Source organism: Octodon degus, unplaced genomic scaffold, assembly GCF_000260255.1.
Source record: "Octodon degus isolate 3935 unplaced genomic scaffold, OctDeg1.0 scaffold00176, whole genome shotgun sequence".
In the NCBI taxonomy this organism is placed as follows: Eukaryota; Metazoa; Chordata; class Mammalia; order Rodentia; family Octodontidae; genus Octodon; species Octodon degus.
Window position 1 is genome coordinate 1,923,132 of NW_004524752.1, and position 25,931 is coordinate 1,949,062.

Below are 25,931 nucleotides of genomic sequence, written 5' to 3' on the forward strand. Positions count from 1 at the left end.
ATAGTAACAGCTCCTGAAAGACAGGAGGAGTCCTGAAAGAGTTGCCAAGGAGCTCCTTTTTATTTATTTATTTATTTATTTATTTATTTATTTAGTACAGGATCTCACTATAAGGAGTTGCCTAGGAGCTACTTTTTTTTTCCCCCTGTATTTTAATATGGGGTCTACAGGGTCTCACTATACAGATCAGACTTGTAGTGATTCTCCTGTTTTCAGCCTCCCAAGTACTGGGATTATAGGCTCACTCCACACCCAGTCTCAATCACTATCTCAGTGCGCCCCAGGGACAGGCTGGGCCAGCAGGGAACCCTGATGCCTGTGTCTGCCTAAACAGGTGCTTTAATCTGCTGAGCTATCTGGCCAGCCCTCAAGGAGCTACTTCTTAAAAGAAGTTTTCTAGAGTAAAATCATGAGGAAGGTACAACATGGGTCAGAATTATGATCAGTAAGATTGTAAGTATAGTCACTTGGGTAATATTGATCCAGTGGTAGCAAGGGCATATGTGTGACATTAACCTTGATCAGTAATCTACAGTCTTAGTTTTATTTTTAGTGTTAGTCTTAGTGGGTGGGAGTGAATGACACACCCCTAATGAGATAAAGGGAAATCTCAAAAGGGAGACATCAATAAGGGAAGTGTGTAAATCTAACCTTTGTGACTTTAATCTTCAGATGGGCCTCCAGCCACAGTTTTGATGGGCTGTCATCTTCTGCACTGACTCCCTCAAGGGCCCAGCCCTCTCTGACTGCCTCCAGTATTTCCACCTAGCTTTCCACCTTAGCTGTCTACCCCCAAGCAGTATCCGTAGCAGTGGTTAGGGGAGAAGGATGTCATTTCAATCTAGCTGCATTGAGCTGAGAAGGGTTAGTGTAGTGGTAACCACAGTCAGGAGTGAAGGCCACTCTTAATCACACTTCCTGTATTATCTTTGTAAATCTCCACACTGACCCTGTAAAATACTATTATCCAAAATACTGAACAGAAGGGCCTGCCAGGTAGCTTAGTGGACTAAAGCACCTGCTTAGGCAGATGCAGGGACTGGGGTTTGATCCCCAGTGTGCCATGTTGTGCCAGCCTTGCCCCTGGGGCACACTGAGACAGTAACTGAGACTGGGCTTGGTAGTGTGTGCCTGTAATCCCAATGCTTGGGAGGCTAAAAACAGGAGAATCACTATAATCCTGATCTACATAGTGAGACCCTGTAGTTAAAAAAAAAAAAAATCCTGAACAGAGAAATTGGAAAATTTGCCCTAACAGAATAGCAATTACAAAGAATTACTAAATCTGTTTTTCACTACTGGTAGCTTTGCACTGAACTATACCACTTTCATTCCTATCCCTTTTCATTTTTTATTCTAAATGAAGGTCTTGCTAAGTCACCATGTTGCCCAGCCTAGGCTCAAACTTGGGATCCTCATGCCGCAGCCTCCCAGATTCTTGGATGCACAGATAGGTGACATCATGATTCACCTATTACTGAGTCTTTTTTAATTATTATTACTGAATCTTGAACCTAGCTCTTTTACACAAAACACCGTGCTCTTATCCTCTTTTCTAATGTGACTCCATTAATTTATTTAATGACTGACCTATAGTAGATACTTTGGTATTAATTTTTAGCAGTTGTAGTCCATATGTCAGTGACTATATGAACATAACCTAGATATTTAGTCAAGAACTCACTGAGAAATGCACGTGATAAGCATTAGTGAATATTTCCCAAGTAGTGTATCTACAAACAGACTTGACTTTTTTTCTTTTACGTATCTTTTTTTGCAGTTGAATCCAGGGCCCTGCACATTTAGGCAAGTGCTCTACTGCTATGCCCCATTCCCAACCCAACATTTTATTTCTAACAGCAGAGTATCAAATTCTGTGTTGCTTAATAACCAACACTGAATATTATCAGTCTTTTTCATCTTTCTTCATCTAATCAGGGAAGCATCCCTTAGTTGCAGTTATGGGTCAGTGTTTCTTTGTATGTCATCATTTGTGTACTGTATTGTGTTTTCAGAATTGTTGTCCTAAGGGCAGTGTTTAGCATGTAATACTACATCATGTACATTTGTTGTCAGTTGTAGATAACACTACAGTGTACGTTTTTGCATGTTTCCTTAAAATGCTATTTATGGAATTAATGAGTGGAGGCAGTTATTGAAGCTCTAAATACAAAATATAACAAAATTTCTTTTCAAAGAGTTGGTCCAGATGCCAGGTGTGATGGTGCGTGCCTGTAATCCCAGTACTCAGGAGGCTGAAGCAGGAGGATTGTAGTGAGTTCAAGGCAAGCCTGGACTACAAAGTGTGCTTAAAGCCAGCTGGAATTGCATCGTGAAACCCTGTCTCAAAAAAAGAAAAAAAAGAATTGGTCCATTTTACCATCCATTCATATTGTGGAGTGGGAATATTTTTTTTTAACTTTTTTTTTTAAGTATAACAATATAGAAAAGTTCACATATCTGGATTACACAGCTTGATGCATTAATGAACTGGACGCAGCCTTCTCAGGAGCACCCATTCCCAACACCCCCAGCAGCTTCTTTGTGCTCTTTGTGTTACCCTCATCGCCTTCACCCTCATCATTACAACTTCTGACACAGAATCATATTCCACATATGATGCTTGAAAGCTGTCACCTTTCCATATATATATTTTTTTATCATGCAAGCAACATGTTTAGTTTTTTTCTTTAAAGAAGCACTATTACAAAATGAACAAAGTACTATACATTTTAAAAAGCATATATTACTCCCTAATGAACACTTCAAGTAATGATTTCAATAGTGTATTAATGTATGTTAAATAAATGTGTTTTATTGGAAAGAGAATCCTGCAGACCAGGAGGTCTGACATAATTATTGTGTCACTTTGAAGCTTTTATAATGTGTGTAGACCTGAGGTTCTCAACTTTCAATCTTTAAGACTCAACAGAGAGACTTGTTAAAATGTTTCACAAGGAATCTGACTTAGTAGGTCTGTACGGGGCTCAAAAAGCTGCATTTTTAAAATACCTTGGGTGTGTATCTCAGATAAGTCACCATGTGAACTGTACAAGAACAGGACCCTAATTTGTATCATTTACTGCTCCACACTTTACATATATTAGACATCAGTACTTACTGAATGAATGAGTACTTTGGAGGTTAAAAGGAAGTGGTTATTATTTAGACCACAGTAGGAATTCTAAATGCTGGGGCATTGTCTGATCTGCTGCTCTTTTATAATGGATTTTGGAGTTTCTAAAAATCAAATACCTTAACATTTGCATCAATAAAAAGTCTACATGCTAATAATAATTATAAAATGTCTTGACAGCCTTTTTTCTCCCCAAGAAAAAAGAATTGTATTTCAGTCATCATGTACTTATTTTACATCATTTTACAGTGTATTGGATTCTGGTTAAAGGTGATAAGCAAAAGGGCTCAATTCAGTCATGTATTTTGCTTGAGATTATGTTTGTAGATTGATTCATTTTCTTTTCTATTACGAAATTGTTTTTGATAACCACCCTGGAAATTCACTCTGTTATGAAATAGTCTCTATGTCACTTGAATACAACTCTGAAATAAAATAAGGGAATATACATGGTTTTTTACATGTGTTTGTAAAAGCATGGCCAACCCATGAGCACAGGCTTGCATTTCTACCACAAGGATGCCACTTACTAGCTGTGTGACTTGGAGAAAGCTGTAGTTTTTCTGGACCTAGGGTTCTTCAGTGGACCCTTCTTCTCTCTTCCTGCTTAAACTTAATTTACCTGTTTTTTTAGGAAAGGTCTTTATCTGTATTCCCTTATTTTAGACTGAAATAAAAGCCAAGTAATAGCTTTTCATTTAAAAAATAACATCAGTTTTGCTGTTTGAATTATTAACCATGATTTTCTTTAAAGCTGTTTTTCATTTGTTTTCTGATTTTCTGTATGTTCCATTAGGACATGAAGGATCAGATGTCGACTTCATCTGTGCAGGCTTTAGCTGAAAGGAAAAACAGACAGGTGAGAAAATAGCAGAATACAAGTGTCAGTCAAAGGAAATACACACTTATATATTTACAGTGCTGGTCAACCATGTATCATATGATGAAAAACACTGCTGTGCATGCTGAACCTGGAGTGACGCTGGCCGGTTTTTGAAAGTCTAGTGTGTTAGCATGCATTTCATTACTGTGACAAATACATGAGATAATTAGCATATAAAGAGAAAAGGTTCATTTTGGTTCACAGTTTTAGAGGTTATACTCTGATTGGTTGTCCCCATTGCATTTGGGTCTGTGACAAGAGAACATGACAGCAGCTTGTGAAAGACCATTTACCTCATGACTGGATGTGGAAGAGGAAGGGGTTGGGGACCCAGTATCCCCTCAGAGATATGACCCACATAACCAGAAAACCTCCCACGAGGCCAGTGATGGAAAGCAAGCTGAGTGCCCAGGCTGCACCCAAATCCACTTATTTATTGCTAAGTGCCAACACTGAAATTAACCGTGAATACTGAGGTGGTAGTGGGAAAAACAGCCCATACATTAACATCTTTTGTTTTAAAAGAAAAACACAACAGAGCTTTCAATGATACAATGATAGAATGATACAAACAAGTGTTTATTTAAAGGTAAAAGTTTGCATCTGGTGTGTTTTGCACACTTAATATGATCTTTGAGGTTGTATGATGCTGATAACTTGTTCACCCTTGTCTGAGGCCACTTGTCTCACGTGCCAACAGAAAATGTTCTGTAGGGTTCACTACAGCTACATTAGGCTCTACCTCGTAAAGGTTCTGCCACATTGGGTATGGTGGCACACATCCATAATCCCTGCACTCTGGGAAGCTGAAGCAGGATTGCAAGTTTGAACCCAGCCCAGACAGTTTAGTGCCTTAGCAAAATAAAATAAAATAAAAGCGAGACCCTGTAGACCCAGTACCATTAGGCCACGGACAGAGCTGAACACCTGATGGGGCCCCAGCTCTGTCCATAACCTCATGGTACACAGTACTTTTTTTTTTTTTTTTTTCAATTTATGTTATTTTTTAATGTATTTAGTACAGGGTCTACAGGGTCTCACTTCACAGATCGGATTCGTAGTGATCCTCCTGTTTTCAGCCTCCCAAGTGCTGGGATTACGGGCGTGCACCACCATGCCCAGTCTCCACAGTACTTTCTCTTTTTTATGACCCTGAGAAAATTGTCTTGAGGCCCAAATGGGCGTTTGTAGAGTTTTAGGTCAGAATGAGCAAGATCTTTTCAGTCTTGATAACCATAAGACCAGGTCAGGGCACAACCACCAGAGGAGGCGTTGGGCCTGCTTTACCGCAGAGACAGTCACATCCAGCTTCTTGATGAATGCCCTGGTCCCCTCAAAGCTGTCCTGAAAAGAGCTTCTGATTACTGAGTGTCACAGGAGCTCTTCTGATCACTACCTCAGAGCTTTCCCCTCCTGTCCCTTGGAACCTGGCACTTAGAATCGGAAAGTCGTGAGGAGGCCAGTGTGGGTATGGAGGAGGGCTGTAAAGCTGTTGCAGGAGAACCAAGTAAATGGTCAGTCTTTTAATAATGTCAAAGACTTTTTTTTTAAGCCCTGATGTGAACATTGTGAATGTTACCAGAAATAAGAATGTTAGTTGCAGCATCTTGTGAGTCCTGTTATAGGGCTGACCTGAGCAGCTGTTAACGTGTCCTAAAGGTAGGAACCTGATCCATACCAGCTGCCACCACTGCCTGGTCTCTTATGTAAGGAAGACATTCCCAAATGTGATTTCTGGCTTCACACTTCTCTGAATTCATACTTGGCACACCTGACCTGGCCTCTAGGAGCCCTGGTGGAGCCTATTGTGAGGACCAGCATGTGCTCAGATCGTCAGGGCCAGGCAGTCCTTGTGATTATAGGAAGAACATGCTTTCCCCAGAAGCGGCACACTGGGTATTCTCTGGAAAGCCAGTAGGTTGCATTTCTGCTGAAGGGCATTGGGTTTTATATAGATATTAAATCCAACAAACATGGGTGGTTCTGTGCCTTCTATGTGTGAGACATACCTTGTCATTCTGGAGAGGTGCCCCAGTTCCCCCTAAAAACTAAAACTTCCGCAGATCATCCTTCAATAATAGATTTTAGGTTTGTGGAACCAGTTTAACCAAACCTTTGTGTCCTGGTTCCTAGGAAGGGCTGTTCTGGGAAACTAAATTCTGTTACATTTTGATTCCTTATAAAGATGTGTGTATAACGTAGACATTTATTTGCATGTTCAGGGGACAAAGCTTATGTGAGTTCCATGGCAGAGTGAAGAGGCCCATACTGGAATTCCTTATGTTGTACCACTAGTGAAAGCCTGGCCTCTGCCTGTCACCGTATATGTCACTTATTCAGAGATAGTACCTGCCTGTTTCTTCTGACTCCTGTCATCTTCACTCACACAGGCACTGCTGGGTGACAGTGGCAGCCAGAACTGGAGCACTGGAGTGACAGATCAGTATGGACGCCTTGATCGAGAGCTGCAGTTAGCCAATTCCCACTTCATCGAGGAGCAGCAGGCACAGCAGCAGGTACCCCGAGTGCAGCCAGCCAGAGATGGGAGGTGGAGGTGGGCCCTGCCCCTGGTTCTTCTGCCAGCCAAAGGGTTTGTTGCATAATGGCAAACAGGTTCAACCAGAGCTTGGCTTATGGTTGACTGTATCAAATAGAGGATGATTGTGTATGTATCTAAGGTTTTAAAACCTTCAGAGTACAGTTGAGAATGATGTGCACACCTGTAATCCTATCTACTTGGGAGGCTGAGACATAAGGATATTGAGTTCAGGTTCAGCTTGGGCACCTTAGTGTGACCCTGTCTCAAAATTTTAGAAAAAGGACTAAGGTTGTAACTCAGTGATAGAGCACCTGACAGCACGTGTGAGACCCTGGGTGTGATGGCCAGCACCACAAAAAACACCAAAAACTTAAAAACCCAACCAAACAAAAACCTTTCAAGCAGAATGTTGGAGAACCATGCTAATCAGGTCTGAGGAAAAACAGCAGAGCTGACATCCAAGTTGACAGAAACACCTAGGATTTTTTTTTTTTGAGACAGAATCTCACTTTGTATTTCATGCTGGCCTTGAACTCACTACCCACTGTGCAGTCCTACCTGGCCTTAAATCCTCCTGTCTCAGCCTTAGGAGAGATGGGTTCATAGGCATGCACCACCACATCCTGCAGACCTTGGATTTTTTGAAAAGAAAAAAAAAAGTGTGCCTCAGCTTCTTATTTGTATATTGAGTTTTTTGTTCAGCAAACTTCAAGAAAGATAGAATCCTTTTTTTCAATGCATATCGTTAGTCTTTTATTCCAACATAGAAAAATAGCTGTTTTGATGGAGGTTGAGAGAAGTTAAGAAAGTGAAGTTGAAAAAAAAAAGAAAAAGAAAGTAAAGTTGATCATGTCTGTGCTGTTGCTTTTGATGCGTAGCCATATTAATAAAAGGAAACTAGTAACCAAGCCAACTTTTTTATAGACGGTGGATAGAGAGCAGTTAGAAATCAATAGTTGTTTGCTGGTCAGTAGTTGTCCTTGAGGTAACTTACTGCCGCAGGACCTTCTCTTTTTTATAAAGCATATGTTTGTTTTGTTTTGTTTTGGTGGAACCGGGGATTGAACTCAGGCCCTTGCGCTTGCCAGGCAAGTGCTTATTCCACTGAGCCATCTCCCCAGCCCCCTTCTCTTGATTATTGTTGAGGAGGAAGAAAAAAATCTGTGTGCATAGTTTTTCCAAATCCAGAGATTTGCCAAGTTGTGTTACATTTAAGCTGTAGCAGTTTGTGTTGTGGATTGAGACCTTGATCTTAGCAGTGGGCTTCCTCCCAGATAGTGCTATGATTCAGTGGTCATCTGCATGTGCGCTTTTGGTTATTGTCTGTTCCCTTTTTGGCCTTCAGCCAACCAGAGTAAATCTCTCTTGGTGGTTTCAAGCCCCGCTGACTGTTCACAAGTTGGATCAGCAGGAGATATCAGTGGTTTGACAATCCAGCCTTTTGAGCAGTGTGTACTCAGAGGCAACGGTCTGGTCCTTTGATTTCTGGGCTTTGCTTCTGAATGTGAATTGTCCCAAGCTGGCAAAGAAACTAGCAGCTGCTAGAGTGCTGGGCTTGGAACCAGGTAAGATGGATTTTAATTGCTTATTTCCCATTTCTCTGGCACCAGTTGATTGTGGAACAGCAGGATGAGCAGTTGGAGCTGGTCTCTGGCAGCATTGGGGTGCTGAAGAACATGTCCCAGCGCATCGGAGGGGAGCTGGAGGAACAGGCAGTGTGAGTATTGAGCCCCTTTTGCTGTAGTGAAATTGAGGGAAGAGCCATCCCTAAAAGGCCTGGAAGTTACAATGCTGGTAAAACCAAAAGCTGTTGTATTTATAGCTGCATTTTTATTCAGCTGCATGGACTAGCCTCCAAAAGAAGCAAATCTATCAGATAAAATTATGACAGGGCTTAGGTGAGGTTATTGTTTTTAAGCACCTCAAAAAGCAAACATTTCTCCGAACAGATACTGAAAGGATAGTTATGAATGAAAATGTAAAACAAACGTGACCAAAACCCCTTATATATTATGAAGAGGAGGAATTAGCTAAAGGAGCCCCACAAAGTTAGTGTTATACACTGTCTTCAGGACTCCTGGTACACTGAACAGGACTTTCTTATCATAACTTACTACTTTATGAAAAACTTACAACTTTAACTCTAGTTAACAACAACAAAACTTTCTTCTAGGGGGCTAGGGAGATAGCTTAGTAGAATAAGCGCTTCCCTGGCAAGCGCAAGGGCCTGAGTTCAATCTCCTGTTCTGCCAAAAAAACAGACAAACTTTCCTCTAAAAAAAATAAGGAAATATGACTTTGTAAGTTCTTCAAGAGTAATCTCTTTTGAGGCTGGCAAATATAACTCAGTTGTGTAGGGCCGGCATAGCAAGCGCCAGGTCCTGATTTTTTTTTTTTTTTTTTTTTTTTTTTTTTTGGCAGAGCTGATTTTTTTTTTTTTTTTTTCAGGTCCTGATTTTAATTCCCAATACCCTCCCCCTCCACATTCCAAAGTGTGATAGCAGAAACAACATTCTTTTTTTTTTTTTTTTGCGGAACTGGGGATTGAACTCAGGTCCTTGCGCTTGCCAGGGAAGGGCTTATTCCACTGAGCCATCTCCCCAGCCCCAAGAAACAACATTCTTAAATGTCACCACCCAATATCATTACCATTTTACAAATTATTTTCCAGGGGAAGAAAAAATACAGTCTACCAGGATATTTTAGAAACTCTTCCTATTGCAGTCTTATGTTCACTGCTGTGTGTCCATTCATTCTAGATTCTCACTGGGCTTCTGTTTTACACTAGGTCCTCAGTGAGACCCTGGGGATATAGGAGTGAATGGAACAAATGCTGTCTCTGCCATGGTAAAATATGGTCAAATGACCACTATATACATGAAGGCAGATTGTTAAGTGATGACATTAGAGCAAAGGGCATTGACTTAGCTTAAATTCCCTGAAAAAGAGGGGTTTAACTGCAACTTGCAGGATGTATGAAGGCAGCCAGGTGAGGTGGAAAGTGAGTTTGGGGAGCTGAGGAAGGGTGTGTTCCAGGAGGAAGAAAGAGCACCTATGAAATCTGGTGCAAAAGTGAATGGAGCAGAGAGAGATCATGTGTCTCCAGGATGGGGATTATGAGGCGAGTGGCAGACGTCCAGATAGGGAGGTAGATCAGCATATAAAGAGGCAAGACTTTCCTTCTGAGCCTGATGGGGAGCCAGGGAGACAGTGTTACGGGTGAGGACATGGTTAGTGTTTGGAGAGACCGATCTGTCTGGGATGTAGAGATGTGACAGTGTGGAGCCAGACAAGGAAAGCGGGTACAGGGTGTGGAAGCAGCAGGTATCTAGACACAAAGGCTTCATTTCTATCTGAAATGGCTTCTGATCCTAAAATGCTGGTTGAAATGGAAAGGAACTAATGGTTTGAGCTACTGTGCTGGTGTGGCAGCTCAACAATGAGACAGTCATTCAGGCTCCCAGTTACAGTGGACAGTTGACACCCTATCTCCATGTACCTTGTCTCCATTCCCTCTAACGGCCACTAAAGCAATGCTAAAGGAATTTTTCAAAGACATAAGACCTATGGGGGTCACAAGCGTGGAATAAGAAATAGTAGTTACAACACGTTAGCTTTAGAAAGCAAATAGATGACTTGTTACAGACTCAACAGGCCAGAGAAAGCTGAAGCCCAGCAAGCAGTGTAACTCATATCATAGCCCCACTCATCTGTGAATAACATTTATTTGGTAATTTGATGTAAATGCTGAACATCGACCCAATCAAACTCACATAGCTATCAGGAGGTGGGAATCAAATGGGAAGAGGACGAAATCTCATGGTGTGATGGTGCTGAATCAGCAAAGTCAAAAGAAAACAGTTGAGTTTTCACAAAACCCGAGTCTTCATAAAAAGCCTATACGGGAGCCAGTGTTATAGCTCAGCAGCACAGGGCCTGCCTGGCAAGACTGAGGTCATGAGTTCAAGTCCTGGGCCCTCCTCTGCACCCCAAAAAAGCCTGTACAGTCAGTCATTTGTCTTCTTAAACCAGGCATCAGTGTAACTCTGGTAAAATGTAAATTAAAAGAGCAAAGCATGGTTGTGAGACCCAGCCCCATGCTGTCCTGTGTGAGCGCATGTGCCACATGTGGCTAGGGAGCAGGCGGGCCATGGCCAGACTTGAGTTCAGAGTTGTGCTGTGAGAGCAAAGTGCACACGGGACTGTCAGGTGAAAATGTGGATGGTAGCTGTGTGTGTGTGTGTGTGTGTGTGTGTGTGTGTGTGTGTGTGTGTATTATAGTTGATAATATTGTGGATGTATTAGGCTAGATTATTAAAATTTCACCTGTTTTTATTTTTAAGAAATAGCCACTGGAAGATACCAAATGACATATGCAACTTGTGTTTGTGTCGTGTGGCATTCGGTTAGGAGGGGTTAGAAGCTTGGTCAGTGAGTATCCTTGGCTGAAGGTGAATGATGTGCCTGTTTTGTCTGCAGTAAGAAAGCCATACCCAGCAGACAAAGGTAGCTCTTGTTTGTCAGCGTTTGGCCCTGCCTGGAGGGCCTGCCAGCTGCAGGGCCAGAACGCTGCCAGGATCTAAGATGCACTGAAAATGTTTTAATTTGCAAACTCAGGTAAGGAACAAAGACTTACTTATTTAGTTGTCAATTTGAGTTTATTTAGTAGTTGACCTAATGAGGAGCTGGTCACCCTAAATCCTACGGGACCCTCATGAGTCCTTTGTGGCTACACACCAAAGCCAATAGTTTGTAGATGCCAGTGACACTGTCAGAGTTAACAAGGCCTTTGTAGTAAGAGCCATGGTACTAATTGGTGTGTTAAATTCTAGCCTCAAAGTAATCACATACTAATCAAAAGTTGAGAAATCTGAAATGTGTGGTAATTCATGAAATAAATAATTCTGGAATAAGACTACAGTGTTTTGTTTCCCCACTGTATATTGGACAGCAAATAGTAGATGTCTCCTGGGGTTAGTTCTGGAGGAAACACTGCTCCTCTGTGAGCAGACAAGCTGCATGCACACTGTCAGGGGTCTCAGTCCTCAGACTTTCTCATTATGACAAAGCACAGGGTGCTTTGAAGGAGACTAGAGCAGATTAGATTCCTTGACTCAACGTTGATACGAAGTGCTTTTATGTACTCCATGGTCTTCAGACGCACCTTGTGAGGAGTGTTGGGCTGGTAGGGTCACCCCGTTTTACAGGTGAGGAAAAGTGAGTGGTAGTGTCTGTGGTCCAGCAAAGTTGCCAGGCAAAGCTGCCTGACTTTTCAGAGCTTGCTTTCTGCCACACTGCTCTGCTATTGTTTTATAGTACTGGACAGGCAGGTTCTTGCTGGCTCACCTGGCGTTCTGACTTCTAGAAACTCTCAGCTAGGCATGGTGGCACACACCTGTAATCCCAGCACTCTGGGAGGCTGAAGCCAGAGTACTGCAAGTTCAAGCCAGCCTGGGCAAGTTAGTGAGGATTTATCTCAGAACAAAAGAGATAGGGGTATAGTTTGGTGTGAAGACCCTGGATTCAATTCTTAGTACTCTAAAAAAGAAAAATATATAGGAAGCTCTAAAAATTCAAGATTCAGTTTAAATTTTTTTTTTTTTTTTTCTTTTCAGGGGCTGGGGACATAGCTTGATGGTCTAAGCACCTGCCTGGAAAGCACAGGACCTGGGTTCAATCCCTGGTACCACAAGCCTTGCCAGCCCTGGAACCCTGGGTGCACTATGCTGCCCACCGAAACAGTTGTAGCAGTGCCCACCTTTGTATAATCCCAGTGCAGTGAGACAGGAGGATCACTGCAAGTCTGAGCTGTGTAACAAGACCCTGTGCCAAATAAATATAGGTTTTTTTAAAAAAAACCTTTCAGCAATCTCATATTGCAAGAAAATCTCACCTGAGCTGATTGACTATCATTTGTCACAGTTTTCTCTGTAGAAATATGTTTGATTGAGGGACTGCCCCAGGCCCTGCTGGGGTTGTTGACAAATATACAGTGTATATACCTTATCTTGTTAAAAACCCCTCAAACTCCAAAGTCAAAAACATGTCTTGTCCTGAGGATTTTGAATAATAAATTGGGGCCCTGAAGCCCAGTGTTGCTGATTAGGTTTGCTAGAGTGGAGACCTAGATGCTGATGGGATGCCGTGGCCGATGCCTGCCAAGGTTTTGCACTTACTGCCTGCCCTCTGCTTGTTTCCCTCTCTAGCATGTTGGATGATTTCTCTCATGAGTTGGAGAGCACTCAGTCCCGGCTGGACAATGTGATGAAGAAACTTGCAAAAGTGTCTCACATGACCAGTGGTACGTATGTTGAAATCTCAAGAATTCACACTTAATTATGGGAACTGTGCAAGGTCCCTTGCACTTGTGCCCATACTGGTTTCTTTCCTGTGGGATATACCATTTGTCTGAGAGAGGTTAGGGTCAGAGAATGGAAGATTAGAGTGTAAAGTCCTTAGCATCTATGTAAGGCTCTAATTTGGGGAAAGGGCCCTGCTTCCTTCCCTCAATGATCCCTGGTTTTTCCTCCTAGGAAGGCAGCTTTCTTTTTGCATTTACAGCCCCACCCCATTCTATTTCCTTGCCAAAACAGGGAATTTAGTTACAGCAGTAATTAAGAAGCCAGCTAGAGTTTCTCCTAACTCCCTTTCTTTCATTGATAGAAAAGCCTCTACCACCTCAGAATAAGATGGCCTTTTAAATTTAATTTAAATTTAAAGCTACAGCAAAATAATCCTAGAAAATTTGTACCAGGATGGGTGGGTGGGGGTGACAAAGTAACAGTTTTCAAATTAGATGTTTTCCAAGAACTTCTCAGTTTTTTATTACAAGCCTCCTCCCTGATTACATGAGAAATGATACATTTAAATCAAGGAAAATCTCTTCTTTCTTATCTGGTGGAAGTGTCTTGGTGGAAGGAGGAACTGATCCCCTCCTAGAGGTCTTTGGGTGTTGTTGGCATCCCTGGTAACGCCTCAGTCCTCTGTGGGTCTCCTCCTGTCAGGTGTATCTGACATGAAAGATTTAAATACATAGGTGTTTACTGTTCAGCATGAGCCTGGCCAGGTTATGTAACAGTTCTCTTGGACTCAGTTTCTTATCTGTAAAAATAGGTTGAGGGCGTGGGGGTATGGCTGAGTGGTAGAGTGTTTGCCTAGCACATGTGATACAAGGCCCAGGGTTTATTCCACCGCCAACACTGGGAAAAAAAGATTTCTACCTCTCAGGATTATAGAGAAGTATAAACTGATGATGATGATTATGATGTATGTCTGTGACAGTTTCCACTGTGTACTCATACTTAGAAAATGTTTTTAAAAATCTTCAAAAGACAATAATAGATTGATTCCTACCTCAATCTGACGAGATTATTGTGAGGAATACATGAAATCGTGATGTGAAAGTGTTTAACGGTGTTGTCATGTGGTCACACTTAGTGAATGTTTAAAAATGTCATGAGACAACAGATTGTCCTAAAGGGCAAAAGACCTGTCACATCTGAAAAAGGGGGAAGCGCGTGTCTACAGTTATTTTCTCCGTATGCTCCTAGCAGGCACTTCCTTGCCTGAAGCTATGCATATAGGAAGCAGGCACTGGCTTCGTCCTTCCCACTGAGGCTTGCAGAAAGGTTCGCAAGTGTTCCCTCTGGTTCTCTCTGTTCTCTTCCACCCTCACCCTTCTACTTTAAAAAAAAAAAAAAAAAATGTAATGAGGTGTTACATAAGTGGCTTAAACACCAGGCCTCTTACTAGTGTATGTGTTAGTTGCAAAGTCAAGTAGCTGCTTCAGCACCAGTTTTGTTGGGGAAGAGGGAGTGAACAAAGATCCACTGTGTCTTTGTTTCCCAGCTTTCTGGGTATGAATAATTTAGAATAAAGTACTTGCTTTGTGATAAGGGCCTCCATGTGTGTCAGTAGCCCTGAGGCTGGCTTATGCTTTATTCTGTGTTTTCCCAAAAGGAAAGTTTGAGAAGCAAAGTAAGAACTTTGATTATATTTGTACAAGAAAAAGCCAACAGTCTGAAAGGCCCTTCATTTTAGGCATGTTACCTGTGTTTTCATTTTAATCTTTGCTTGTTACCCAAAGGAATATTGTTTACAAACCTCCCCCTTTGGCTGGTATCTGCTTCAGTTTTTTAAACCAGACAATTTGCAATTGTTTTGTTTCTCTACTCTAACTTTTGGTTCAATTCACTATTTCATTCAAACCTGTATAGATAAAGGAAGCATGGAGTCTGCTTAAGTAGCTGTGAACACACATCCACAGTTCTTCTGAGGCACAATCCTTTCTTCCCTCCCTTTAGCTATTGCTTCTTGGGGGAAATCAGCGAAGACTCTATACTTCTGTGAATGACCCAAGAAAGACAGTAATTTTACCATTTTTCTACCTAGTAAAATGTGTCCTTTTGCATTATAGTAAGATCCCCTGTACCCCCAGTTTCCAACTTTCTGTTGTTCATCTTCTTTAGGAGAGCAAAACGTCTTGAGAAAGAAAGAAAAAAGCTACCATTGGAGTTGTCTTTGTTTCTGACTTTCTGAGGCAGGTCCTGAGTTTGCAGAGTTAGTTAAGGGCTACAGTCAACTGAGAATACAGTGTTAGTCTGAGAACATCACAGTATGCAGTATGAGAATATTAAATATGAAATTTCAGAAGCCCTTCTTAAGTTTTATTTTATTTCATTGTCAGTTTTTTGAGACAGTGTCTTGCACTGTGGTTCAGGCTGGCCTTGAGCCTACTTGGTGGACATTCGGATTGATTCCCTGTCCTGGCAGTTGTGAGCAGTGCTCAGTACATGTGGAGTACAGATATCTCTCCAACATGCAGAGCGCATTTACTTTGGTTATATGTGTATCCAGAATGGGGTGTCCAGGGTGTATGGTAGCTCTATTTTTAGTTTTTTAAGGAATCTCCATACCGTTCTGTACAGTGGCTATACTAATTTACATTTCCAGCATTGTCTTTTGAGGGTGAGGTAGTACTTTACTGTGGTTTAAAAAAATTTTTTTTAAATCCCTTTTTCTTACCCCAGCAACCACAGGTCTTTTTATTGTCTCTATAGTTTTGCCTTTTCCAATATATATATAGTTGGCACTATACAGTATAGAACTTTCTCACATTAGTTTCTGTCATTTAGTAATATGCATTTAAATTTCCTCCATGCCTTTGACAGCTCATTTATCTTGTAGCACTGAATAATATTCCACTGTCTGAGTACTATGGATTATAGTCGTCGCCCCTCATCTGTGGGTTTCAGGATCTCCAGTGATAACTGAAACCATGCATAGTAGTGATGCAGCATTAGGGTTACTTGAACACAAGCCCTGTGGTACCATTGATCTGATAACCAAAACAGCTATTAAATGCTGAAGGCTGAGTAGCATGTACAGTGTAGATACGCTAGACAGAGGGGAGATCCACTCACTTCCTCAGATGGGCCAACCAGAAGTTAAGCAGGTAGGAAGCCAGGACGTTAAGCAGGATGACTGTGGTCTGAAATATTGAATACAAAGTTCCTCAAATTTTCCTAAATTTTAGTTTACTTTTAAAATTTTATTTATTTGTTTATTTTGAGACCAGGTCTTCCTCTGCAGTTCAGGCTGAATTTGAGCTTACTCTGTAACCCAGGCTGGGTTGAAGAACTCCCATCAATCTTCCTGTCTCAGCCCTCCGCCTCCCCCACGGCTGGGATTGCAAGCATGTACCACTATGCCTGGCTTTGCTAATTCTTTTTAACCAGGTTGTTTTAATTTTTGCTAATTCTTTTCAACCAGTTGTTTTAACTTTTCTTAACCATATTATTTTTATATTGTCAAAATTTAGAAGTCATTGTACACTTTGGATAACAGGCCTTTATCAGATGTGACTTTCAGAAATAGTTTCTCCCTGTCTGTAGCTTAGCTTCTCTTGACTGTGTCTTTTGCAGAGCCGAAGGGTTCAGTTTTAATGAGACCTCAACATCAGTTGCTCCTTTCATGGGCAGCACCCCTGTGTCCTGTCCTAAAGTTACCCGAGGTCTTCAAGGTGAGACAGGGTGGTTACAGTGTCCTGAAGTCAGCTTTTCCTGCCTCCCGTGCTAGTTAGGCTGGGAGAAACCTCAGTCGGCTGGCTTCTTGTAGCCTAGTTTCTCCAGAGGAAGAGTGTAGTTAAGGACAGAATCTCTAGCTTATTTCAAATGCCAGTTACCTTATTTTCAGTATTGTTGGTTATATTTAAATTTTCTGTATAGTACAGCACACTTCTTATAATAAATAATAGTTTCCATCTCTCTGAGTTCAGAACCAAGGGAATATTTTTCTCCCACATTCATTGTGAGAACCTGGTCGAGCCTCTGGATATAACAGTCTTGGAAGAGTGGGGGATCCCTTTACTCTCCTGAGACCTTTTATAAGGTAGCCCTGTCTTCACTGCGCCTCCAGCATCTGTCAGTTAAACTTCAAGCTTTCCTCTCCAAGCCTCATTCTGGTGGAGGCGGTGGTGGATTTGTGCTGTTAAGTCGTGATTCTCTGCATTTACCTGCAGGTTTCTCCATTATTAGTGGCAGCAGCCTCCCCTGGACCTCACTTTTCTGAGGGATCTAAGAATTGATTTTTTTTTTTTTTAAGTTTGGTTAGTATTTTAGTTGTTAGGACACAGTGGTAACTTCTAAGCTCTGTGCTTGCCAGACTGGAAACTGGAAGTCCAGCACCTTAAAGAGATGAAGGAGTGATAGATATGCAAATTTTCTTTACCACTGAAGTGAGACTTAAGCAAGTTAAAAGTCTGTGATAGACCAACTCTGCCTCTCAGAACAGTGCAACTTCAGAAAGGGGATGGATAGATTTAGAATATTTGTCTGAAGCATGTTACTAAGTGAATTTCTGGCATGTCTGAGGTAGACAGGGCGATCATTTTTTAAGACAGTGCTTGTGAGCTGGGTGTGGTGTTGCATGCCTAAATCCTAGCTACTTGGCAGGCTAAGGCAAGAGAAAGTTCAAGGCTTGCCTGGGCATCTTAATGAAATCCTATCTTAAAGTAAGAAATAAGAAAGGCCAGAGATCTCAGTAGTGAGTACCCCTGGTTCAATTCCCAGCACCAGCCTCCAATAAAAGAAAGAGGAAAGAAGTTACTTACTTTAATTTAGAGGCAATTCTCTTGACCAGTTCTAAGATTTTGATATACATGACATTTAAAATAGTTATAAGTACATGTTTTGGTTTGTGGAAAGCTTTGCAACCTGTTTTAGCCTTCTTATAATGTGATTTTCAAAGTTGTGCTGTGTTAAAATCTGCTGGCTTTCCAAAATCTTCGATAAATACGTATTACCTTTACGTTTCTGTGTGAGTGGAACTCATTCCTAGTGGCTGAACCACAGCTTTCCTAGGCTAGTGCAGTCCTGATATATCAGTCTGACCCTCCGTAGGAGACACTGACTCACTGTGCAGAGAATGTTAAGGAACTCTCTCTGAGGTAGGGAAGTGTCTCTTGGACCACAAGTGAACATGATGCACCGTGTGGCTCGGTTTTTGTTGTTTTGTTCTCACAACAGCCCTGTGAGGCACCAGGATAGTGTTAGAGCCACAGGCAGGACTGTGGGGTGGCGTAGGTTTCCTGGGCTGGTGTGGGCTCTTCTGTCTTCTGTCTTGTGGGACCTCCCTACTCCCAGCCACTCAGAAGGACTCTAGCCACTTTGTATCCTATTCCTGCTGTCCTAACTTGTTTGTGGGCCAGAAGGTTTCAGAAAAGACACTGTGCTTTCAATTACAGAGGGGCTTATATGTTACTTTCAACATGGTTACTGTTTAGTGAACCTTCTTGGTTGAATAGATGTGGTGTAATCATTAAGTTTGATCTCTTACTAGAGCTTGGTTTTTTAGCTGTTCACTTCCCAAAGCAACCCATGATAGCTTTTACCACCTTTCACCTCTTGCAGTGTTCATTGAAAATGTATGTGGTATGTTGAATTAAATGACTTCAGTAGGAGATGAAAGCTGTAATACCAGTGCCAGCACCTTTCCCAGAAAGCTGAGGTCCTCGGATTTTAATTAAAGACTGAGACCTCAAAGCACGTTCTTACTCTGCAGCACTTTTCGAGGGTCCGGTAAAGTTGGAGGCCCATGAAGTACAGGCCAAGGGCAGAGTGGGATTTGAGTACAGGGCACAGAGGCAGGCTCCAGATCCTCTGTGTCCTGTCGCTGTTTAACAGGTGCTCAGATGCCATGTGCCTGTGCCTTGGGGAGTGGAGAGTGCTGAGCAGGCGCCTGATTACCCGAGTAATGTCCCTGTCCTGCCTTCCAGATCGGCGCCAGTGGTGTGCCATAGCCATCCTCTTTGCGGTCCTGTTGGTCGTGCTGATCCTCTTCCTAGTGCTGTGATGGTGCCACCACTCTGGTTCCTCCTGCCCAGGAGCCAAGGGAGGAGGAGAAACAAGCACACTCCGTCAGCTCACATTCCTTTCCTGGAAACCTGCCGCTGTGTGGCCTTTTCTCTGTGTGACTCCACATTTGAGACAGCTCCTCCATCCAGCGCTGGACGGACCACAGGCAGAGAAAGGAGATGACTGCATCCCTGGCTGGACAAGAGCCCTCCGCCTGTCCTGATCAAGGATAGCTAGCTACCGCTTTGCCTTGCTGGACATTGCTCCCAGAGGAGGGACTGTGTCACCAGGAAGAATGGAGAGACCCGCTAGTGTCACCACTGCTCATCCGTCGTCTCGGGCAGCTCTTTCTTTTGCTCAGAACTTTCCCTGCCCAGATGGGAACCAGTACCCTGTGGAAAGAAACCTGTTGAGAATGTGGCTGCTGGGTATGCTGCGTTTCCCTTGCTGTAACATTTCATGGTCCCTGAGAGAGCTGGTTATTGATGAGGACAGAAGCAGTCTGCGACAGAAAATACAGAGTTTCATTTTTCAGGGATAAGCACTAAGATAAAATTGCTTTTCCAGGTGCAATTTTTATTTTTATTTTTTTTGAGGGGGTAGTAATAACTAATGGAAACTAGTGAAACACCCTGGGTCTTAGGGTGCTAACAGCTTGTGGCTTACTTGTGGCTTTAATGGACAGTTAAAAAGGGCAGTGGGACCTGCATTGATCGGCACAGCTTAGGGAAGGGTTGATGATGTTGCCAGAGCTCAGGACTCCATGTTGCCGCCCCAGAGCTTCCCCCAGAGGTGCAGCTTGCAGTTTTAGGGTAACCCTTAAGTCTGTTGATGAACATCTAGGTAGAATGCTGGAATGAATTAGGACCCTGTGTCCTCTCTGTCACGTCTTTTTTCCTGTGGCACTCTACACCAGGGATGGGTTGGGAGTAGGTAGTACGCTCATTATATTTACAACGTGCTCATGCTACAGAAAGGCTGGCGCAGCGTCCTGGACCTGACTTCTCTTATGCTGTTAGTAATGGCAGCGTGGCCGGAGAACTTGATTCTTTTCTTCCCTAAGGTGACAACTTGACTTTATTACCCATTTAAATAACTGAGCCAATTCAAATTTAATGTTAGATGCGTTTATTGAGTTTAAGTAGCTGAGACTGCTGAGACACTAAAACCCGCAAGCCTCTGGTGACTTTTGCAGTGCCTCAAATGCGCACGTGTACATAGGGTAACTTTTATAACCTCCATGATGCACAATGTGATAAAGTAGTGGTGGATCCAGGGCCAGGACTCAGCAGTGGAGGCTGCAGTCTCCGCACCACGGCGTGCGCTTGGAGAGCGCAACAGTAACTGGAGAGCGCTCGAGCTTTGGCCTGTCTTGGAGCATTCCTCAGCACACTTTTTTCTTTTTTAAACACTTTCTTGTTTTGTATGTATTTCTTGCGGTTTTGTTTTCTTGGGTTTCCCCCCTTTATGATCTGCAATGGTGTGCTTGCCCAGCTAACTTTTAAATTGCACTTTTTAATAAATATCTGTAACAGTTTTTTAAAGAAGGATATTTTATCTTGTTTAGGATTATTGTAGGTAAGGAAATCTGCCTGTTGATGAAAGCTAAAAGCAGATTTATAAAACAGAAAGGGTGGTTTACATCCATGTTTACACTCACTTCTAATTTTTTATATATTAAATAAGTTATTTCTTTTCAAATTAGGAAAAAAGTAAATATGACAAAGGGCTTCAAAGGGATACTGAGTTATTTATGTTTTAAGACTTACTCAAATAGGTTTCTATAAACTTTGACCACAGATGGTCCCTTGCATTAAAATATAGAAGTCTTTTGCTAAAAATAAGTGTAGGTTTTTCCCCAGTACTGTAATCCATACTCCACGTTACAAGAAGCAGCTAGCATTTCAAAGAATTCTAAGAGTCTCCTAGTTAAAAGCCATGCTATTGTCTTGCTGTTACCATATTGCATGCCAGTCAGGGCTCTTTAGAACGTGGCCTGTCCCTAAGGAAAAACACCCTCCCATGAGTTCAAGGATCAAGGGTTGGCACCCCTGCTTAACTTCGTTTGCTACATTTTGAATTAATTGTGTTGACTGATTTAAGATGTTTACTAAACTACTGTAGACTTGACAAGCTGAAGCTGAGCAGGGAACCACTTAGAAAAAAATCAACTGAAATACAGGTGTTCTCCCCATGGGCCATGACACTCCTCCCTTTGGATGACTTAGTCCTGGCCTGGGCCTGCCGTGCCTTTCCAGCCTGGCCCTGCAGAGTGGCTGTTCATTTTGAAGGTCCTCTGTGCAGGCTCCTACCTGGCAGCCAGGAGCCATCTTCCGTGATTAGAGAACCTCAGTGGTCCCTTTACTCCTGTGTCCTGGGATAGGGAGAGAAGGAGGTAACAGGCGCACCTCACCTGCGTAAGCGCTCCTGGGGGGAGCTGGGTCTTCTGCACCAACTCTCAGATTCATCATTGGTGAGAACTGGCAGAACGTGATGGGTAACAGAGAAAGAGCTCAGTTTATGCTCACTGGAAGAACGTTTTACTTAACTGATCTGGGTGTGGGTAAGATGGGGATGAACCATTGAGAGATTCTGCCAGGGTGTGATTCCAACCGGAAAACCACAATACCTTCAGTTTTGAGTCCTGATTTCTTGTCTTTGTGTGGACTATGAAAAATCACAATTCGATGCCTGCTCTGGACTGTGGCAAGTGGAACTGAAGCGTGTGGTGCAGCATGGGTGTGGGTGTATATGTTACATGCAGCTCTTCCATAATTTTAGAATTCGTGCCAGAGCTGAAGGGTGGAAACTTGGTAACTTGCCCATTATTCTCTGCTGTTAGCCAGCATTAAACAGACTGATGGGTCTGGTAGCCAACTACTTGGCAACTTCTACTCCTTCTCACCTCGTGCGATTAAGGGCTGTGAAAAGAAATCTAGTCTAACTCCAACAGAAATCTGTCTCTGTTAAGTGTTTTACCTTCTGTGAGTAAAGGTGATGGAGCCAAGATTTTTCTTTTGGTAATTTCCCTGGCTATAAAGTAAGACCAGAGGGACAACTATTCCCTGTTACCTTTTTGAAGAATTCATAACGTTTGAAGATCAAGGAATTGAATGATAAATAAGAGCTGCATTTCAACTCTGGAGGGTTCCTCTAGTACCACAGGATGAGTTTGTAAACAAAACAAAGATGGACTGCCTGGAAAGCGTGATCCAAAGTACAGAATGCACTGCCTCTCTTTTTCCCTCTCTTTCACTGGATTTCTTTCCCTCCCGAGTTTATAAGACAATGCATGTATTTTTCTTTTGTCTAAAAAGAATGTTCTTTGCCCAGCGAGAGTGAAGAGAAGATGAAACCAAAAGGCCCCTAGATTTGTCACCTGCTCTGTCACTGAGTACTCTTACCAAAGTCAGTTCTGGAATTCAGGAGGACAATGAGGGGAGGCCTTGTGGGCCAGCAGGATGCAGCTGCGTGCTTCTCCTGGGGCCTTTGCTCCTGGGTAGGGGAAGTTTAGTCAACTGCTCTTAGCAGTTCCCAGCCTTCCGAGATATATTTACACTTGAAATGGTCTTACTGTGCGAGGGCCACACTGGTCTGCTGTGTGTAAGTGCCGATGCGTTATCACACATTCCTTGGTGATGCCTACTGGGAAACTGCTCTCTGCTGTGAAGTGCAGAAAAGCAGAAGAGCTTTGAGTGAAGTAAAACAACCCTTCAGCCCTGCACAGCATTCCTGCGAGTGCTTGGTGACCCAGAAAGAAGGGGCGCGTGCAGATTGGATCTCGGTAGGTGTCATCTTGATGTAGACTTGGGGCTGTGGGTGCTTCAGAGTGGTCCTCCTGTTGGTGCAGTTGGTGCCCACCCCCAACACACAGGACTCACTGTGCTGCATTCTGGACGTGGTCATCTGGATCCCACATGCTTTGCGAGACAAGGCACTGAAAGCTGAGCTAGTGTCAGAACTTAGACGGAATGATTCTGACTTGTGCTTAACTCCGCAAAGCCTTGGTGATTTTTTTTTTTTTTTTTTTAACTTTGTAGACAAACACAGAAGCTCTGAACATCCCAGTGCATCACACTCAGGTTGCATGACCTAGGTATATCTGGGAGGTCTTTATACATCACAGCCTCTACCAATTCAGTGGTGGGTGGCCAGATAAGGAAAGAAGCAAAGAACTTGGTTTCCTTCTGCTTTAACTAATATGTTGGTGCTGTTTTCCTCCTGATATGACCGTTGTTCTGAAGCACCCTCCCGTGATTGTGCTTTGGCTGCAAGGGCCCCAAGTGTCAGCCCTACTCCTTGCGTTGCACATGAACATTCACAGAACTAGTTTGCCAGCTAACCCTAGACGGAGAAGGTGTTTCACCAATTTGTTTTTTAAGGTCTCGAGTTACCAAACCCCACTTGGTTATTCAGCGGATATTAGAAAGACCACCCACCTTCCTTGTTTGTTGACCAAAGCTCTTGGGCCCCATTCCAGTGGCTCTGCACCCTGCTCCAGCCCAGCTGTAGGTCAGACCTGAGAGAGCATAGTGTTTAAGACTGTCCTTCCAGCTCAGCAGAAAGTGGATGCAGCTGAGGTACTCCTCATGCAGGCAGGTGTGACCCTCTGCTAGGGGCTTACCTCGAGGAACACGTGTCTTCATCCCAGGAAAGCAGGTGTCTTTGCTGTCATCTGTGGATAAGGAGAGGACAGGCAGGGCCCTGCTAATAAGCTCTTGGAACTGCTTTTTGAGCTCCCTGTGATTGCTTCAAAACTGGCCCCAGCTGGACTCCACTCTCAATAGACTTGAGTAGATGCCCAGGGTGAGCTGTGGCCTGGAAGCCATGTAGGAACGAGAAAAAGGAACCAAGCTGCACGTGGTGATAGAGTCTGGTTTTCTAAGTGAAATATGTTTTCCCTGACTTATTTATAATCAGAAATTCAGAAATACAGTGTATATAACACATGGCAAAATTCACCAGGAACAAAGCACTAAATATTTTTCTAAGGTTAAATAATTTCTAAATAATTGGAAGGCACACGCTGAAGATGTCAGGATTAGAACTTCAGATACCTGGTGCCTTTTTCACAGACTGAGGAGCCAGAGCCCTGGGACCAGAAGTTGACCACCCTCATGGGTAGATTTTGTTCCCTTGAGAGGGTGGCTTTCCAAGGGTAGAGTGAGACCTGTGGTGGCCTCGTTACCTGGGGACTAGTTAGGAACATACATTCTCAGACCTCTGTCCAATCAGCCTGAGGCCAGCACTCTAGGGAGTTCCGCGTACACTCCACTGTAGCGTCCAGGACTCTAGGCTACTGGGGAGAAAGGTCCTTGAAAAATAAAATGTCATCCACAGCTTTTGATTGTAATCCTAAAATTGGATGATACCACAAGCTTGAAAACTTTTAAATACTTATGTAAAACAAAAACCCAACTAGCTACCCTTAAAAAACGGTATTTTTCACATCCTGAAGTCTATCAGTAATGTTTCCTACTTCTCTCGAAATCATGTTACAATTATGGAAGAGTACTGTTCAGTATTAAAGATAAATGGAGAGACCATGAACCTTGTGCTGGGTGTCTTTTTTTTTCTCTTTTTTTGTTTTGGCGCTAGAACTCTGGGCCTTCACACTGAGCTATACCCCAGACCCCTTTTTCATTTTGAAACAGGGTCTTGCTAAGTTGCCCAGGCCAGACTCGAACTTGTCGTCCTGCCTCAGCCTTCTAGAGCGCTGCGATTACACGCTACTGCAATGGTCTTAGTTTTCATACCTAAGCACAGGTCCTCTTCCTGCAGCCACCAGGGGAAATCGGCATGCGTGCCTGGCTGTGGGGCGAGTTGCTGCCTGCCGGTAGGGTGGAGTTCCAAATTGTGCTTCCTCTGGCTGAGCAAGCAGCATGAATTCTTAAACCCAAAACTGATCAGGCCATATACAAAATACTACACAGGACTGGGTTTCTTTTGGGGACCAGAGTGTAGGGCAACAGAGAACAGTATGAATCGAGTCCTTGATCCCTCCTTGCAAGTGCTGACCTTTGGGGAGAGTCAGCCACCCTCAGAAGCCATGTGGGAAATACTGTTGAGAACACTGAAAACAGATGCAAAGCAATTAAGAAAGTTTCCCAAAGATAAAACTATTAAGTGGGGGAATCAAACTTGGACCTGGTCTAGCTGGACCATATGAAGCGTCCCATAAGGGGAAAAAGATGCCATTCTGATTTCAGGGATGGCAAGCAGAATTTCCTAACTTGAGAACAGGTAGTAACCAAAGCTGAGGGGACGAGGCATCGAAACAGCTGACTGAGTTAGTGGGGGATTAGAGCACTAATTTTCACATGAACCATGAATACAGTTGCCTTAGACCTTACTGGGACCTTTCAGCTCACTGTAGAGTCAAGGAATCTGGTCCAGGATCTCCAGCAGATCTGCCTCACTACTAAGATCTCTTGGAGCTTTTGTTTGGCTAGAAATAGACACCGCCTCCCCCCTCCCCCAAAGAAAACCTGAGCCAAATTCGTTATTGCATAAATCCAGTAAAGCCTGGAGATGCAGTGTAGGTGTCCCCATGAGAACCACACTGGCGGTGAGCTCCCTAGAACTACCCATGTGCCCGCCGCAGAGCTGCACACAGGCTGGTGAGCTTGGAAGTCACAGGGCCCCTGGGCCTGGCTCTCCAGCCCTTAGCATCTGCCTTGTCTAAGGACGTGGGCACCCCAAGGGCAGAGCATCCTTCTCCCCTGTGTCTGGCCCCTGGCCAGGGCCCCTGGGGCTGCTCCATGCTGAGTAGGAGCCTGAGCCCAGACCACAGAAGAGGGAGACAAAAGCAGGCCGTGTGCAGCTGGCATCAGGACCGCCCCATCCCCCCCTGGCCACCGGGGCAGCTGTTAAGCCCTGGCTCTGTGAGCAGCGTGTGTGAGCCAGTCCCAGCAGCCCCTTTCCTTGGGGCCAGCGTTCGGACCTGGCCAGACCCATAGCCTACGAGCTGAGGAAGCTTCTTGCCAAGGACTGCTCTTGCCATTTCTAAGCAGGTGCTCT

At 43.4% G+C, this 25,931-nt stretch overlaps 1 protein-coding gene across 1 annotated transcript in view; it reads left to right on the forward strand.

The window, feature by feature from the left end:
* The window catches only part of Stx6 (syntaxin 6), a 52,961-nt gene extending 28,500 nt beyond the window's left edge, over window positions 1-24,461 (forward strand). The window contains exons 4-8 of the mRNA XM_004643430.2: window positions 3,933-3,995; window positions 6,410-6,535; window positions 8,169-8,275; window positions 12,765-12,859; window positions 18,833-24,461. Coding sequence (XP_004643487.1) covers window positions 3,933-3,995; window positions 6,410-6,535; window positions 8,169-8,275; window positions 12,765-12,859; window positions 18,833-18,909 — 468 coding nt within the window. The 3' untranslated portion in view covers window positions 18,910-24,461. The remainder of the gene's footprint in view (window positions 1-3,932; window positions 3,996-6,409; window positions 6,536-8,168; window positions 8,276-12,764; window positions 12,860-18,832) is intronic.
* The last annotated feature ends 1,470 nt before the right edge of the window (window positions 24,462-25,931 follow it).